The 18772-nt window shown below is 36.0% G+C and overlaps 1 protein-coding gene across 1 annotated transcript in view; it reads left to right on the top strand.

Moving 5' to 3' along the window:
• The first annotated feature begins 10406 nt into the window (after window positions 1-10406).
• The window catches only part of COL28A1 (collagen type XXVIII alpha 1 chain), a 56540-nt gene continuing 48174 nt past the window's right edge, over window positions 10407-18772 (top strand). The window contains exons 1-9 of the mRNA XM_058037883.1: window positions 10407-10527; window positions 11006-11565; window positions 12224-12244; window positions 12882-12938; window positions 14177-14230; window positions 14724-14765; window positions 15411-15437; window positions 16560-16604; window positions 18539-18583. Of these exons, the coding sequence (XP_057893866.1) occupies window positions 10407-10527; window positions 11006-11565; window positions 12224-12244; window positions 12882-12938; window positions 14177-14230; window positions 14724-14765; window positions 15411-15437; window positions 16560-16604; window positions 18539-18583 (972 nt within the window). The remainder of the gene's footprint in view (window positions 10528-11005; window positions 11566-12223; window positions 12245-12881; window positions 12939-14176; window positions 14231-14723; window positions 14766-15410; window positions 15438-16559; window positions 16605-18538; window positions 18584-18772) is intronic.

Below are 18772 nucleotides of genomic sequence, written 5' to 3'. Positions count from 1 at the left end.
CCACCCGCGCAGCAAAGAGTTTCTCCCTCACATCCAGCCTCACTCTGTCCCCTCTTTCTGGGCACCTACAAACAGCCAAAGCACAGGGGCTGGGGGCTATGTACCATCTCTGGGTGACTTTTCCCATTATTTGATGACACAATGATAAAGTTTTCTTCCATATAAATTACCTGGGAAAAAAACCAAACATATTTCCTCACTTCTATGTGCTAGGATTTTACAACCTGTTTTTCTGCAAGCCTTGGAGATGTGAACTGTTGCCTTTTTCCTTTTGTTTTCAATGCTCTTTAAAATTGTCTGTAATAAAAGTTATAAACTGAAGTACTAATTCGACAATTTCAGTCTCTCAGAGTAACTTCCTTCATATGGAAACAGTGATATTTGGCCTGGAAATATTTAAACATCACATTTTAAAAGTTTTGTTCAGCTCTGTTAGAGTCAGGATATTAGCTCCTTACTTTAGTTGGTTTTCTTACATTCTTTTTTATAAAACAAAGGAAATTAATATACTTTGGCTTCCTTATTAAATATTTTCCTACTTAATTTTTTTAATTACAGCATATAATTTTAATGGTCTTTCCAATGTTTTTATAACTTAGCAAAACATTTTAAAGAAAATGTATGATACATCATTGTTCATCCATCTTTTCAATAATCTGCATATATTCAGTGCCTTTAAAAATGTGTATGGAGTGGCTTTGGACATCATTTGGGTTAATGTCTGTTGTCTTTTTTTCTTGTCTCTAGGCACAGTGGAGATTTTGTATAATAAACTACATTTTATTTGGTAATTTTTCACAGGGTTCATTAATTTAAGCCACAAATGTCATTTAGTGCTGCAACAACTAGTTGTTTTAGATTTTGTTGTAATATTCCTTCCATTTAAAAAGCACTTTTCTTCATAAAACGAACTGATTTAAGAGCCCAGCAGTTCTGATAAATAAAATAGACCAAACCATGTGGGAAAATACAAAAGTAATTCAGATTAAGTGGTCTATCATATGTCAGAGGCAAAATTGGCAGACTGGATTTTCATGTTTATCTGTTTCAGTTTCATTATTCCATTTCCTTTGCAGCTGTTGAAGTGGAACATAGTGACTTTTTCACATCTGTTTCTAAGAATCACCAAAATTTCCAAGAATCACTGGTGGTTCTTTTTCTAACAGAGATGAAAATCAGATTGTGTATTCATAACATTTTTCCATGGCAAAGTATGGGAGTTCAGTTTATAAATGTAGGCAATACCTGCAGTAATCACATCATCTAACTTTGATGCTAAGGGTAAGTTTTCAGGTCCTAGGGAATCAGCAGCTTAACTATCTGACATCCTGCTCATTTCTTGAGTCCCAATGAAGATCTGAATAAACTGCTAACAAATGCACGAGCTGCAGAAGAGCTGGTTCCCGTGTCTTTGGCACAGGAAAGATTCAGAGAGGTTGAAAATGAAAGATGGTATTTTGAAGCAGAAGCTGCTGTTAGTGCAATGGCAGGTACAAAGTAAGTTAATAGAAACATAAGAGCTATTTGGTGTTTCAGGATGCAAAAGAATGTTACCACCCGAGGGATCACTGTGTCACAGTTACTAGAAATGTTACATGAACTTCTGGGACGTTGATGTTTTATATTTGATCATTCTACCACATGCAGAAGTTATGTTTCCTGTGCTGATCTCAAAATAAATACTGCAGCAGTATTTCATTAGTGAGGTTGTGAATTCCTCTAAGGTTTCTGAACCTTTGAAACTATTGGATCTTTGCTTTTGCTTTCCATGCCCTGATTTACCCTTTTGGTTTGCATCTAGCTGTCTCCACATATGCATCTTTGTCCAATAGCAGCATCTTTATTTGTAAATAATACAGAAGACTTGTTTAATTTTGAGGTTGTACCTAGGTGATTAATCTCTTCATCATCATTGCATAACAAGTGATTTTTATGTTTTGTTTTTTCTTGTAATTGATAAAGTTAAATAAACACTTACACATTTAAACCCCCAAATCATTAAGGATCTAATTCAGCTTGACTTTCATAAAGTCTCATTTTAATCGTACATTTTTTGGCCTCTCAAACATTGTCTGCACTTATGATCAGTCCCTGTTATATTCCTTCTAAGATCTGCTTATTTCTAATGTGAATTTATATGTAACAATTGCTTTTATGCCATAGTATCTCAAACTATTTTAAGCAATTTCTCTTTATTGATGATGTATATATTTTTTTCTTTGCTCTGACTGCACAGTATTCCAAGTTTGCTCTATGTACAAATCTCTGAGTGCTTTAAGAATTTTTAATGCTGTGGAGGCTTTGTGCAGTGAAACTCCAATTTGAACTTATCTTCTTCTTTAAAGAAACATTAAAATTCATAAGAGGTCAAGGTATACCAAGGTTAGTTAATATTTTTTCTGATATTTGATTTCCTATAGCTTTGTTATGCTTTTTCATATTTGATTCCTGGAAAGCTAGCTTTTTGTTTAGTTTATGTTAATCTTTGAGATTTGTTATGTTTGTGTCGTGTCTGTCCAAAATAGCTAAATCATTTCAGGAACACAGAAACACCTCAGTACTGCTGGAGTTTTGTATATTGCAATGCAATATTAACACTGGGTTTAAAGACATGTCAATTATTAATTTAGTTATCTAAGTCTACTGCTGCTCTTCCTTTAAGAAAAAGTACATATTCCATTACTGCTATTTTTAACATTACTACTGGCTTAGGTTTTGATTATTTAAACTTGCAGAAGCTTGATGGAGCCTAGCAGACTGTTTCACAAAAAGTGTTTTGCTTCTCCATGCCATGAGGCATACCTGGTAGTATTGCTTTATCTGATTTTTGGTAAGAGAAGAAAGTATTCATTACATAGAGAGTTTGAAGGTGGAGTTCAAATCTCTCAGTCTATGTAAAATGTATGTCTCTTTATAAGATTCCAAATTACACAGATTCAGCAGCGTGGTTGCCAAGGTCATGGGCACAAGTTGCAAGACTGTTTCCTCCAGACTTTAGTATTCTACTGAAAATTCTTTTGTTTGCCTAGATCATACTTTTTTTCTTTGTGTATGTTGGGTTTTCTTAATTTTATACAATTCCTTGTTAAAAACATAATGCAAATTACTGTATTCAAATGCCATATATTTTCGAGGCGAAAAAGGTTCAGAGGATCCAGGAGGTCCAGTTGGCCCCCCAGGTCTTTCACCTTGGTCATTCATTAATTGAGGTATTCAAAACAAAAATCCTTTTAAGTAAGGAAGGTGACTCTTCTTTTGATGGCAGAATGGCCTTTGTCAACTGCACAGGCTTGGATAAGTGTGCAAAAACTCTCAGCTTCACCTACTCCATTAATGTTACTGGTGGTTGCTCTACTTGTTTTTCAGTGGGATGCATAGAAATGTGAGGAAGGGGAATTGGAATAAGTACAGCAAGAATATCACAGGTACATTTGGGGTTTTTTGAAGATTACTGCATTTTATTAACTGAAAAACTGATCTGTGCAAGTGATTTTAGAAGGATAGAGCAGGGGATATATGTGACAGAGGACAAGGCTTTCTATATATTGAAGCTTGTAGTCTTCTAGGAAAACTCATGAAATAAAAGGTAACTCTTCAGTTTTGATCAGTATAGGTAGTTAGAGAGAGAGCTCAGCTTGAGCTCTATCATATGTTATGATAAACAGAAACACAGAGAATATACAGAGGTTGTTTAAAGAATTGGAAAATGAAACATGCAGTTTTTTAACAATATTCCACGTTGCTGAGCCTGACCAAAGCCCTTATTCAAACCAACAATTTTTTGTAGCCACAAAGTGACTACACAATGGGTGCTGCAATGGCAACACGTTTGGCCATCTTTGCTTTAAGCTGTTAGTAAAGTAAAACATTTACACATATAATTCACAGATAATTCTAAATTTGGAATTTTGGATGTTTTTTGGAGTTGTGGTTTTTGTGGTTTTTGGTTTGGTTTGGGTTTTTTTTTCTGTTGTGGGCACTGGGGGTGTGTGTGTGTGTGTGTGTGTGTGTGTTTGTCTTTTCTTTAAGGAAAACAAAGAGAGCCTAGTCCAAATGGAAACTGTGGAATTTCAGAAATGGGACTGCCAGGAAGTAAAGTGAATCTGTTGTAAACAGTTACCATTTTGATCCATGCTCTGTTTTCTTACAAATATAAGTAATAATTCACCTTATTACTAATGCCAAGCACTTCTCAGGTGAATGCTACATAAGTAACACAACAAGACAGTAATTTCACTTCTCTGACAACCTAGAACTGTACTTACTTCATCAGCTGATAATGCTTTACCAATACATTCACTTTTAGCTTTCATTATCTTTGCAGTACTCAGGAGGTCCATGTGATGTACTGGTGCTCTTAACCTGGGTATCTAAAAGAGAGGAATGTGTGAAATGGGTATTTTGAATCTCAGGATCAGGTAGGAGCTAAGGAGTAAAACCAGTTTTTCAGGACATATCCTCCCTCCTCAAAGTGTTTCTCAGTCTTTTAGTATCTTGGTCTTTAGCTTCCACCTTCTATTACAAGGGCACAAATGTTTTGCCTAGACAGTAGCCTCCTTTACTAGGTGTGTATAAATGATTAAATGCTGAATGAGGCACCCAGTATGAAGTATTATCATTACTATCATTATGCATTATCATGTGGATACACCAGAGGGCAGGATTTAAATAGCATAAATGTCTTCATAGCTTAAATATTCAGCAACTAAGTGATCCTTTTGACACACTTACTGCAATCTGGTTTTTAAAAGGCAAGTAATCAAAAGTTTCCTTGCACAGTGTATGAATAACAACAGCACTGAGTCAATATACAGCTAGTACTAGGAACACTGATTTTAAAAAACTGTTTAAAATATTTATTTCAAGTTGCACCTACTAGTGATGTCTCCTAGCCAAAGAACAAAATATCTGCTATTCTTTGTAGTAATTATTGTCATTCTTATTGAGTGAAGAGCACACTGGGGCAAAAAAATATGAACTTAAGGCAGTGAGTTTTGATTGATATCATCAAACCAACTGACCCATAGTATAACTCCTCTGACATTTTACATTCATGTACTCTAGAATACTCACCTTCTTTCAGACTTGTATAGATTGTATCACATTGGCATTCCATTGTGGCTTTTCAAGCAACAGAATCATGATTTACTTTGTCTTCATACAGAAACTCTTTCTTATCTTTGTCAATTCTCTCTTTTTATTTCTCCTTTACCATCTTTTGAGTTTCAGTGATGAGAATAGCAGGAACTATTCAAGGAGTGCAGGTATGTACCAGGAACAAAAGCTATACATTGTTTTTTCCAGTAGAAGAGATGACTTAGCATGTAAGCAGGTATTGAAGGCTTTTTACTTGAAATTCACTAGCAACACAAAATGAGTTGTACAGATAAAATTTTGTCTTGCAGACTAGAGTTTAGTATGGTCATATAATGAGTGCCTTTAGACAGATTCAGTAGTCCTGGCAGCTGAATATGCTGAGCATCTTGTTCAGAGCATGTGGTTCAGGGCAGCCATTGGAACACTGCTGTACTGACAAGCTTTGCAGGAAGTATTAATGTTAAAGCAGTGCTGTAAATCTGGAGGCATTACTTCCATCAAATTTGAATTCTAAGTAAATACAAAGCTATGGAAATATGTACTACAAAGCTATGAAAATATATACTACAAACTACTAGTGAAAAAAAATTTAAAAAGCTCTGAATTGTAAATCAACAATCCTGTTTTCAAACTGTCAAGATTCTTACTGTACTTTCAAAACACCGTAAGAAGCGAAGAAGAGCTTATGCTGATCCCAGAGACTGGTTACAGACTAATATGTAACAGATTTACAGATGATCTAGACAGAAAATGCAACCAAACTTGACCCCATTACTGTCCAAATATAGCATGTGCTTCTACCAGGGTACATGTATATTTGACTAGTCAAATTCTTATGTCTAAAAATCATAAGTGTTTACATTTTCTGATCTCTGCCAGATGAAAGTCATGTTTGCAGGTCCTTCAATAAAGTGAGAAATCTTTGAACACATCTGGAAATCCATTCATTAAATTCTGTTTTAACACATAGTGCAGATAAAACTTGCTGGAAAAAGCTTTTTTTTTTCCATAGCTGTTGATGGGATAGGCTGTTTGCAGTCTTGATCTGAGCATGCATTAAGGGTAAGAATAAGTATGTAAACAGTATGAGTGATCTGTGTGAATAATTTGTTGCTAATGAAATGTTTGATCATCACCAGTGTCTCTATTACAACAGATGCTGGGTGCTAGCAATAATTATCATTTGTTGTACTAACAGATATTTAGTGTAAAATATTGTCTTCCATTGAAAATCTTTGTTTTCCCTGTGTAATGAAGGCAGCATTTACTTAATGAGGATAATTAGCCTCAATAAAGATGACACATATTTGATTGGAGACAATGTAGAGGTTTCTAGGAAGGAAGCCCTTTAGGATGAGGCTGCAGCTGCTGGGCCAGCAAGTCCTTCCTCACTTGAACTGGGTGAAGAGGGTGAGCAGTGGTGGCATGTAGGATTTTTTCTGTTAGCAGCATGTTCCTTCAGTACATTCCATGTTAACAGAGCATGAACAGACTGACAAATCTGTGTTGGAGTGGTACTGTGTACAGTCACATGGCAAAGGTCTCACATGCAACCTGTCATGGCTTGACCCCAGCCAGCAGCTAAGCACTGCACAGCCTCTTGCTTATTCCAGCCTCATCAGGATGGGAGGAACACAATTGGAAAGGTAAAAATAAGAAAACACACGGGTTAAGAGAACAACAGTTTATTAATTTTTTCCAATTAATTAACCTATTAATTTTTTAAACCTATAAAAATAATAATATTGTAATGAAAAGGAAAATAGCAAAGAGAAACAAAACCACAAAATTGGTGCAAATGAAAGCGGTTGCTCACCACCAGCTGGCACATGCCCAGTCAGTCACTGAGCCTTGACCCCACAAGCAACCTTTCTCCAGCTTTATATCCTGATTGTGATAGCATATGGTCTGGGATATCCCTTGGGTCAGCTGGGGTCAGCTGTCCTGGCTGTGTCCGCTGCAAACTCCTTGTGCATCCACAGCCCACTCCCTGCTGGGGTAAGATGAGGAGAAAAGGCCTTGACCCTGCATAAGCACTACTCAGCAACAGCTGAAATATCCCTGAATTTTCAGCACTGTTTCCAGCATGAACACAAAACAGCCCCATACCAGCTACTGTGGAGAAAATCAACTCTGCCCCAGCCAAAATCAGCAACAGAAACAGATTAGTGTTATCTCCATCTTTGCTAAGAGCTAAGATCTCTTTGAATTCCTTCATATTTGTCTCACCCTTCAATTTAGTTGAAGTTACATATGGTATCATCCTCATGGCTCACAGCACACACAAATAGACAATGGTACTGGCAAAGGTGTATTTCTAGCTGAAAGTGTCTGTAAAGGGATATAGCCTTGGAGAAGCAGAAAGGGAGTGCTTAAGGAAGTATTCAGTCTATCAACAGAGAGAGCATGCACCCAGGCTACATGAAGGATGTTTCTATTGACCTTAATGAAGACAGATGCATTGGTCAGTTGTGCTTTATTCTTTTCCTCCCTATTCTTTCCCTTTCACCCACATTTTTTAAAATCATCAGGAAATGTCCTCTGCTTATGTAAAAGCTTAATGTACTTGGCTTACTTACAAGCTCCTAGTCAATATATCCCAGCCAACCCTGAACCAGTGTGGTATTTAGTGCTGCAGCTGGATTCTGCTAAGTGTATAGGGCCTGGTGGGATTAATTCCATCGTACTCAAAGGAATTATGTCCTTGTGAGACCTCAGTCAAGGATTTTTCAATGGTCTTGGGAATCTGGAGAGGTTTCAGTCATCTGGAAGCTGGCAAATGTTGGCCAAATTTTCAAGAAAATCTAGACAATTACTCTGATAACTACAGGTCTGTCAGTCTCACATCAGTGCTTGGTAAAATTATGGATAAGATTATTCTGGGAAGTAGTGAAAAACTCCTGAAGGACAACAAAGTCATCATTGGTCACAGCCAGCATGCCTTCATGAGGGAAATATTCTGCTTGTCTAAGTTAATTTCCTTTTAGGACAAGTAACCCACCTAGTTGATCAAAGGAAGCCAGTTGATACTATATTTTTGGATTTCAGTAAAGTTTTTTTATATTCTCGCAGGATGCTTTTGGACAAAATATCAATCACACAACTGGACAAACACATCATGTGATGGGTGAGCAACAGACTCGGGGTCAGGCACAGGGTTACAGTGAACAGGGTAATCTGGTGACCTGTCACTAGTGGGGTTCTGGAGGCTCTATCTTCGGCCCTGTGCTCTTCAACATTTTTGTAAATGATTGGGACACGGGTCTGTAAGGTATACTAAGTAAATTTGCTGATGTTACTAAATTGAGAGGAGCTGTTGACTCCATCAGAGAGGCCCTGCAGGGAGACCTTGACAAATTAGAGGGCTCAGCAATCACCTTTTGTATAAAGTTTAACATGAAGTCCCAGATTCAGCACCTGAGACAGGATAACCTTGCATGTAAGGACAGACTGGGGAACAAGAAGAAAAGGGCTGTAGAGGTCCTGGGTGATAGCAAGGTGAGCATGAGTTGACAGTGTGTCCTGGCAGCCAGGACAGGCACTGGAACAGGCTCCCCAGGAAAGTGGTCACACCCCAAGCCTGTAAGAGTTCAAGAAACATTTGGACAACTCCTTTGGCACATGGTGTGATTTTTGATGTTGGCCTGCGCAGGGCAAGGAGTTGGACTACATTTTTGTGGGTCCCTAACAATTCAGGGTATTCTGTGATTTTGTCCTGTGACCAGGGTGCTGAGGGATGTCTTGCCTGCTAGGCAGTGCCTGTATAGAGGAAATTCGTCTGGGCATTAGCACTTAACTCCCTTGGGGCATGTTTTGATTCCTTGAGGCTTATCATTGGCATGCTTTCTCTCACCCCATGCTTTTACTTAACACTGTGATAACAAAATTTTACTCTGAAGCCTGCCAGTAGATAGAGCAAATATAATTTCCATGCAACATTCTGAAAGCTGCCTGCATGACTGCCTTTTAGAAACCATGTCTGTGTCTGATCCCTCAGAGGATTTAAAAAGCAGGAAGAATTTCTGAGGAAACCAGCTCAAGAAGAATTTTTTCTTTTTGAGTTGTCTTTTATTATTGTCATTGCTACTTCAGTTTCCACCTTTGAGTCCTGCAGTCCTGGCAGACTCTCAAACCATCAGGTCAGACTTCAGTTCTAGCCTGCTAGTGATGTACTGCTCTCACATTTCTGATCTAGCCAGTGCTGCAACATTAACACAGACAAGCTGAAGACATGGACATGTGACTGGCAGAGTGAAAGGTAAAGATGCAGGTTGTCTAAGAGTGGGGTTTTTAAATTTAAAAGTACAGTTACTTGAAGTGGGAAAACCCTTGTGCTCCCAGACTGACATTGTCCCTTTAATGAAATGGCTCAGTCTCTGGCTCAGCACTGGCCAAGTGCCCAACTGTCTTCATTTGAACTTTGGCCAACTAAACAGCAGCAATAAAAGATAATTTACAAGTGGATAGGATATTTATTTGTAGATTGCTTTATTTTGGTTAACAAATGGTATTTTCCAGTATGACCTACAGGACAAATTTTCTACACTGAAAATTTTTAATCCACAATTTGCTTTCTGGATGCCTTCAAAGGTAAGAGACTTTGTTATTTCCTCTCTAGTTTTAGAGGACTGCACTTATGGTTTTGCTATATGTAACTGCTTGATGGACTTGAAAAGAAGATTTAGGAAGGATTTTTACATTTAACATATTGTCTACATTATTAATGATATTTAAAATTAATTTTTGTAAATCACATGCTTTTTTGTGTAAATCAATTTTAATTCAGTATTTAATTTAGTTCAGTATTCTCTAAAAATATGTTGAATCACTCATTTAAATATTCTAATTTTAATTTTATCAATATATTGTCATTATAATAGAATATAATCCTTATGAAAAATACTGCACATATTCTGTAACATCCATGTAATATTAATAATATATTCTTTTATTGAATTTCATTATTAAGCCACTGTTTCTTAGAAGAATATATTATTCATACTCATGCTTCAGGCTTTTTGTTAAGAAAGAAAAGGCAGTGCTATACCCATATTTCATCTGTAATAAACAGGTTCTACTATCCATGTGAGCTACAGTTGAAGTATTGCTGGTTATTGTGCTTAAACTACCTAGAAAATTACTTTTTATAAGCGTTTTTAATATATTTTCTCTAGAGGTATGGTTCCCACAAATATGTACTTAAAGTATCTTTATTTATTTATTTATTTACTTCTATTAATGAGGTATTCACAGGTGGCTTTTTACTTTTAACAGGAAGGAAAAGTTGTCTATTTGGGATGAAAGTCACTATGAGGAAAAAATGTTTTTTCTTTTACTTTATACTTCTGGCTGTGATAACAAACCAGAGAGTACATGGGCAAAACAGAAAAAGAGTAAAGAATATTTACTCTCCTATGCCAAAAGATGAAGGTAAAACCATTTTCTTAAAATTCTGCTTGACTGTGTTGCATGTATCCATGCATTTTAGCATAATTATTTAGTAATTGATAACTTCCATGTGAATATGAAAAATGTGATTTATTTTGATTATGAGGGCTGGAAAATACTTTTTGACTGTTTGGAGATGAATTCCAGTTTGATCAATGATTTTCATGGACATGCATGTCTCTTAAGAGAAATTATAAGAAACCTGATTTATTGTTTGAAATTGCATGTGGTAGATTTTCTGTACAAAATCAACTAAAATACTAAAACAATCCCAGCAAGACCCTAACTTAACCATTTTCATTAGAATTTATTGGAGTTTTACAGTGGAATTTATCCTTAGAATTTTTACTGGGAAGACAGAGGAATCTTTGGGAAAATTATTTTTTGCAGAGAATTATCTGAAATCTGTTGTGCAGGTGTTCCCATCATTCATAGATGTAACTTTCTTGTTCCCTTACAGGTGATGAGTGTCTCATTGATATAGTCTTTATCCTAGACAGTTCAGAAAGTGCCAAAAATCAGTTGTTTGATACACAGAAGAATTTTGTTCATAACATAACTGACAGCATTTTCCAGATGAAGCCAGTTAAGTCCCACATGTACAGTGTCAAACTAGCAAGTATGCAGTTCAGCAGCACAGTCATCATTGATCATCCATTTACAGCCTGGAAAAATGTCCAGAATTTTAAGGAGAAAATCAGTTCTCTGGGCTTTATTGGCCAAGGCACTTACTCCTATTACGCAGTTTCAAATGCCACTCATCTCTTCAAAACTGAAAGTCGTAAGAGAAGTGTGAAAGTGGCTTTTTTGATGACTGATGGTGTGGATCACCCAAACAGCCCTAATGTCCAGGGTATAGCCACAACAGCTAGAAGTCTTGGGATACATTTTGTTACCATTGGCCTTTCTAAGAAAGCAGTCCAAACACAAAAATTGCGCATGATATCTGGTGATTCGTCCTCTGAACGTGTCCTGTGCCTGGATGATGAGAATCTGGTAGTTGATGTAGCATTGGAACTGGTAAGTTATGCTGATGTTAATCTTGTCATGTGTCTATCCTTGGTAGATTTCATTTAATTTTGATTAGGTAAGCCCTGAAGACAGTGCAGAGGGTTTTGTGGTCCCTTCTCTGCTACAGCAGGGGTCAGGGCAGATGGAGCTTCCCTCTGGCAGTCACTCTCCAAGGAGTTGTGTGCTTGGATGATAGTAGCTCAGCTGTTCTGATCACATATCCCAGCACAGAGAGTGTTTCTCTGAGCATATTAAAATACTTTAGAAGGTAGCTTGATCTCATGCATAATCACTGAGTCCTTCCCCTACATATTTTCTTTGTAGGGCCTTCTAAAAGAAGGTCTCTGATTAGGAAGTCTTTTCACAGTCCCTGTTGTTAGCACTGTGCCTTAATACCATCTGTTTAGCTATCCCATTAATTCTCATGTCTTGTCTAATCACTGTGTGTCACCTGGAATAACCCTCTCTTCCTACCAAGAACTCCTTTCTGTGTGAGTAGTTCCACAGACTGGTTCTCTCCCCTTTGAGGAAAGAATGAAGGATGAAGGTATTCATCATCTCTACCATTCACCTCGGGGAGTCTACAAACTAGAGAGGAAAAATTAGTACTCTGTTAAATTAAATCATATCTATATTAAAGTAATAGGTTTTTTTATTTCATTTTTAGGAAGCCTTGCTACAGAAGCAGGTAGGTGTTTTGAGCTTTGTGTTTGGTTACTCTTATTGGCACTAGATTTCCCAAAATCTGCTTCTTCTATAACAAAACAATACTTGAAGATTAATCAACCTTCCATCTCTGGTTAAATTTTCTGACCATGATTACTTTTTTTATTAACTTTCCTGCATTTCTTCTGTCCTTTCTCCTGAGAAATCTAGATTTTAGCTCATTAGTGAGTAGTGTCAATAGTAAGACATGAAGAACTCTTCCTACAAGAGTGGAATAGGTCTAATGCAAGATATGCAAATTCATTTGTGGTCTTGTTAGAAAACAATAGCAATGTTAAATGGTTGAAAATTTATGTAAGGTTTCACAGTACTGTTTACTATGTATATGCTATCTTAAGCATTTGTATTTATTACAGTGACTACAATCACTACAGTAAGATATTTATTTTTGTTATAAATAAATCAAGTAATGGATGTTCATTGCTCTATATGGAAGTTTAATGATTATGTGAGAAATAAATAAATTAGAATATCATTTATTTCCTATTATTCCACTATTATTTCATCTGTGACTAGGCAAAACCAAAATTTTTCGCTTAAAAATTTTGAAATAATATATTTGAAAAACATTCTCCTTTATCTTTCCATTAACCTTGTAGTGTGTGCAGAAGACCTGTGAGTGTGAAAAGGGAGAAAAAGGAGACAAAGGTGAAAAAGTAAGTATGTGTTTATTTGAGTAGGCTCAAGAATTTGAATTTTAATAAAGATCAAAGCTGCACTGTACTTTAATTGGTTACTAAGTGAACAAGACATTAGCTGTGCATGCACTGCAAAAAGATTGATTTTTAGCATGTTGTGTTCGTAGTGAAAGGCCACTGTTAAAAGAGGTCAGAAAAAAAAAAATCTATCCATAATGAGATACTATCTTGAAAATATGTTTTTATTATTGGGTAATAAAACACTGTGGATAAATAGTTGCTTTTGGAGCCCAAATAAAAACGATATTCTTGAATCTTGCATGGAAAGGGGAAGAAAAGGTCCATTAGACAAAGGTTTTCACCAACCACCAACTTCTATTTTTGTAAGGGGTAAATGTTCAAAAGTCTGAGGGGAATGGATGTATGAGGAAAGGTCTAAAACTCTGCCTCCAACTCTCTCTTTTCTCTTGTGACACTTCAGCACATATTTCTTGGCTCTAGTAAGGAACAGAGAAGTGTGAGTTCAGACAGTGCGTGACCTCTCTGACCATTTTTCTGTCTTTAATAGTTCCCCAGAGACAAGCAAGGTACATTCAGAAGTTTTTTCCTTTCTCCCTATTCTCCAATGGGTCAGCCATACCATTAGCAGGTTATGACACCAGGGCTTATCATTCAATCCTTGTGGATAATGTGCATCTGGATAATGTGCACCAGAACCTCTGTTTGCAATTTAAAATTTTAGATCCAAGAATTTTTAAGTTATTGTATCCCAAATTTTTAAATGTAGTCTGTTATATAGATGTGTATTCACCAAACTTTTTAGTCCCAACCATCATGATCCTCCAAAGAGAAACAAAAAATGGTGCAGTAATTTTTTCCTTAGGGCTGCAGAATATTGACCCTAAACTGTTCTGTACAGTTTTTCTAAGCAGAGAAGATGAGATAGTGGTGGTTAATTGAGAAATGGGAAGGAAGAACTGTGTTTGTTTTCTGTAATGCCTTCCTGATTAGATTTTTCAGATGCTCTGTAGAAAATTTATTTATCACTGAATATTGTTTAAAAAAGTATTTGTAGATACCTTATAATACCAGAATGGGTTTAGCTAAATGAATGTTGTGTCACATGTACCATACTTGAATCAATGGGGTTTTCTACCAAGCTTACTGCAGGATGATTTTGGACCAAAATATAGTGTTAGACAAGCTGGAGAATTTTATCTTCATAATGATAATAACATTTTCCTGCTCTGTTTCAGGGCAATGATGGCAGCAAAGGGGATAAAGGGGACCCAGGACCAAAAGGAAACAAGGTAATGTGAATTTAAAAGAAATAAAGCAAATTTCTATCCAGTTATTCAAACCATAGATGTCAATATAGCAAAGGAAAAGTATGTTAAAATAAGTTCTAAATGTTGAGTTTATAGTTGCTAGTTTATAGTTGGCTGCTTTAGAAGTGTGAGATAAAAATCTAAAACTAAACTGCTATCAAGATAGCACTGCCTATCATTCCAGTTTTTCTCTGACAGCAGATGTTTCTGAATAGAGCTGAAGGCTCTTTCTTGAGAGCTTTCTAACAGTGCACAGATCCCTTGATCAGAGTGGTTCACTCTAATAACTAAGGTTTCAGTCATTTAATGACAATAGTTCAGTTTTCTATGTTAATGATCAGGAAATGTGTATCTTTAATTGTGGAAGGAAGAAGTGTGAATGTTACTAAATAGGAAACAACAGCCATGCTTGTTTAACAGTGTTCTTAGTTTTAATGAAATACATATTTCAATTGTATTCCTTTGTTTCCAATAGGGTGATGCTCAAAAAGGAGAACATGGAGAGAAAGGGGAAGAGGTATGTGACTGCTACAGTGCTAACTCATATTTTGTCTTTTCACATTTTCTGAACTAAAAATGTTATTTTCATTTTTTATGTGTCTACTTTATTCAACTATTTAAAGCACCTGCACTTAGGTGGGGTTTACAGAAGCATGTGTACTGAAAGAAACTGTCTAATCATGTGCTTAAATATAGAGATGAGATGCCACTGGGAGAAGGAACTTCTGAAGCTATGTGATTTTGAATTGACTTGCGTTAGACTTATCCCAAAGAGAGACCTGATAAAAACACTGCATGGTTCTTTGGTGGGTTCTAACACCTGATAATTCTCTGTCTTCTTGTTGATTCACTGGAGAAAGATTAACACTACTCCCTGTATAAGAATAACTCAGTTGAAAAGGCAGCATATATTTGCTAGGAGGTGGCAAACTGAGTGGCATATTTACAGGTAATATCTGAGAAAAAAAATACACCTCTAGATTTGCAGAGAATAATATGTTAAACAAGTTCAGAGAGATATTTTATTGTAGTGAATAGTTGAACTGCTGAAACAGTTCTTTACTATGGGGGGGATTGGGGCTTTTTCTACTTAAATTAGGAGTATGTTAGGCCTTTGATTTGTCTTTTATGATTTTTTTTCGTTTTTTCCATTTTTGAATAGGGAGCTCCTGGCTACAAGGGAGACAAGGTAAGTTTTTTGTAGAAGTAGTCTGAAAATAAATTGTCACTTGCTGACAGTGTATGTGAAAGAATGAAAAAAAAAAAAAGAGCTTGTCTTGTCTTTTTGTCATGAAAGCTCTTGATACAATCCCCAGAAGTAAATTCAAATTTTATATAAATTCTTACAGACTGGAATGCTGGAAATTAAAAAAAAAAAAAAAAAAGCCACACAAAGTCAGAGATGTCAGAGATTGTAGTCTAAAGATAAAAAAAGAAAAGTATCAGCAACCAGAAAAAGAGTTTTTGGAAGGAAAAGGGAGTTGTGGGTTGAATAAGAGGTTAAGTGGGAAGAAAGAGAAAATGCTTACTGCAAACATAATGTGACAGCCATCAGCTTTTGAAAAACTTACCACAAGGAAGTTTGCTTTTAACCTATTTATAATTTTCAAGGGCTAATGCTCTATCAAGAAAATTTTCCATATAGTCTCTCCAAGAAGATAAAAAAACTATGCATTTCAGTGCATAGTTGGAGGATTCTAGAGATGAATTTCAAAGTGGACCATCATAGTCAAAAATGAAACACATAATTCCATTTTGACTTTTCTTCATTTGACACTTATATCTCCACATTGTTAATAAAAGCAGTGCCTCTATGAATCTTTGTATTTATTAGTAAAATGCTTCAGTGAATTTTGTGATAAGATTTCATGAAAATGGGAACAGTAAACTCATAGATCTGCTTTTCATGTGTCTGTAGATATGTTAAATCATCAGTGAAACACTTAATTCTTTCTTCATTCCATATGTGCAATATCACAATTGTTAGGAAAATCTCAGACATCACAGTAATGAAATCAGAGCACGGAAAGGATCTCTGGAGACCGTGCAGTGAGGTGAAAAACTGCAGCAAAACTTATTAGATATTAAATGTATTATCCTCTGATATAAGTTGGATGTTTTGCAGGCATTTTCAGGAACAATTTATCCTGAGTAGAGCAGATCTTATCTCCTACAGACCATATATAATGATGCAACTTCTAAGTCCTCAGAGTCAACTAAACCCCTTGTGCTACTGCTTGCAGAGTCTTTAATGCATGTAGCATAATCAAATAATCTTGTTTAGCTGTGAACCCTTTGATTTCTTATAAAGGGTGAAAGAGGAGAATGTGGAGCCCCAGGACCAAAAGGAGAAATAGTAAGTATAATTTTTATTTGAACTGTTTCGTGTTGATGAAGATACCAGAAAATCATGGAACCTATTCATAAACAAAGCTTGAAAAGACTATTGTAAGTTTGGAATACCTTATAATTCCCTGGTGGTAGAGATACATTCATAGTAGAAGAACGATTTGTAAGAACTGAACCAACTGTTCACCACATTCTTTTTTTCCATTTTGCCTAAGAAATACAGATCCTTACCTAAAACAGAAGCTGCCCTGACCACTGCCAAGCCTTGCTTTCACAGGACTGAGCATCTTGCAGAGGGCACCCAGTTTATTTCCTTACAAGTTTAATTTCAATATGAGTGTATATTGCAATAAAAGCAGGTTCTTATCCAACATGAACAACTTTCAGGTCTACAAGCCCATCTGTGCTGATTGATATGAATTCACACTTCTATCCTGTTCTCCTTTCTTTTTAACCTGGAGTGCAGTAGCGTTGCAAGTGAATTCAGATTTTTACCTGGTTTATTTACATTCTGAGAGATGGAAGGATAATGGACTGCTAAGTGAGATAATCATGTATCTTGAATTCATACAAGCAGATTTGTATGAGTCATGCAAACCACTGGTTTATAGTTCAATAGATAAGAACTACCAATTAGATTGCATTTTTTCCTTCTATTAAAGCACATTTCTTCAGTTTTAACACCCATATTATGTTTACCTTTATCAAAGACCACCTTGAAAAGTTTTTTATTTCCTGAAAGCTGCTATTTTATGCCTAATTTCAAATAGGAATTAATAAATATTCATTCCAGAAGTATTTATTGAAAGAAAAAAAGGCATTATACAATAATGAAAATCTAAAGACTGAGAATATCTTGTGGGATACTGTGGTTCAAAATGGCAGCAAATTTCAGACTTCAGTGAATCAGAAAATCTGACATATCAGTGGAAAAGGAGGGGGCTGCATCTCTCAGAGGAATAAAGAAAGATCATACCTTTTTTATCCAGGCATATGAGAAATAGCATGACATTATGTGAAACATCTACTAAGGTAAAAGGAAAATGTTCAGAAGCTGGCAGAGAACATAATCAAAGTAGCCAAGAAATCTAGATATAGAAAATGTGCCAGGGCTGCCAAAAATCTGCTTGCTTCATTTCTGTTGAGGACAGTGCTGAGAAAAACTTTGTCCTCTGATGGGGATCAGTCAGTTCCAGAATTCCCACCTTCACATTCACAAATCCTGAAGACAGAACAATGTTATGGCTTTATTTTTAAGGAAAGCATTCTAGGCTAGACAAAATCAGACACAGAACACATATATACAGTTGTATGAGAAGCAAATTCAGTATTCTGAGGTTGATCTTTAACTGGGGTGATGGATACTGAAGTATGATTGGGGGTCCAATTTGAAAATGTTGCATTTATCCATTACCACTTTCCAGTCTCACTAATCAGACTGAATCCAGTGGTTTTAGTGCTGTATATCAGAACTTTTTGGATGCATTTTTAATGGATTTTGTGAACTTTTAGTGTGATTCGGCCAGGCAAGTGATTAAACTGATTCATCAGCAGTTTGAGTTAGTGAGACAAAGTTATCTGAAGTTATTCTGGTATAGACATTGCAGCATTTTTATTAAGAATTCTGTACCTAATATGCTTTTAGGAATTAAATTTTAAGAACTGTATCAAATAAAACCTTCTAAATCAAATAATTAAGATGTTAATTAGACATTCACTATGCTTGTTGTATATGAAAAACATTTTAACCAAATATTGAGGGTGGAATGTAGCAATTATTGAACACAGTATGAGAGCAGCAGTACTCAGTGAGAGGATAAAGTCTCTAGAAAGTGCTTCAACAGAGCTTTGAGCCATTACATGTACATATCAAGTGCTTGACATTTGAAAGCAGATTGGAATTTCCTTTTAATCTGATAATTGAATCTATTTTTTCTTCAGGGTTTGCAGGGCTCTGTGGGCCCTACGGGACCTCGGGGACCTCAGGTAAGGGAACTAAAAGCTACCAAATAAAAAGGAAAGATTATATTCTGTAAGGTTCTTCTGCTTAAAACCTGTTAATTCTGTGAAAAACAGCCATGTTTTTCTGCTGGCACTGGTTTTTAAATATTAACAATATTCAATGTATTGGGCACTACACAGGGTATGAGGCAGAAAACTCTTGTCCTTTAGAGC

This window comes from Melospiza georgiana, chromosome 1 (assembly GCF_028018845.1).
Source record: "Melospiza georgiana isolate bMelGeo1 chromosome 1, bMelGeo1.pri, whole genome shotgun sequence".
In the NCBI taxonomy this organism is placed as follows: Eukaryota; Metazoa; Chordata; class Aves; order Passeriformes; family Passerellidae; genus Melospiza; species Melospiza georgiana.
The sequence above is the reverse complement of the archived record's forward strand: the minus strand, read 5'-3'. Positions and strand labels throughout refer to the sequence as shown.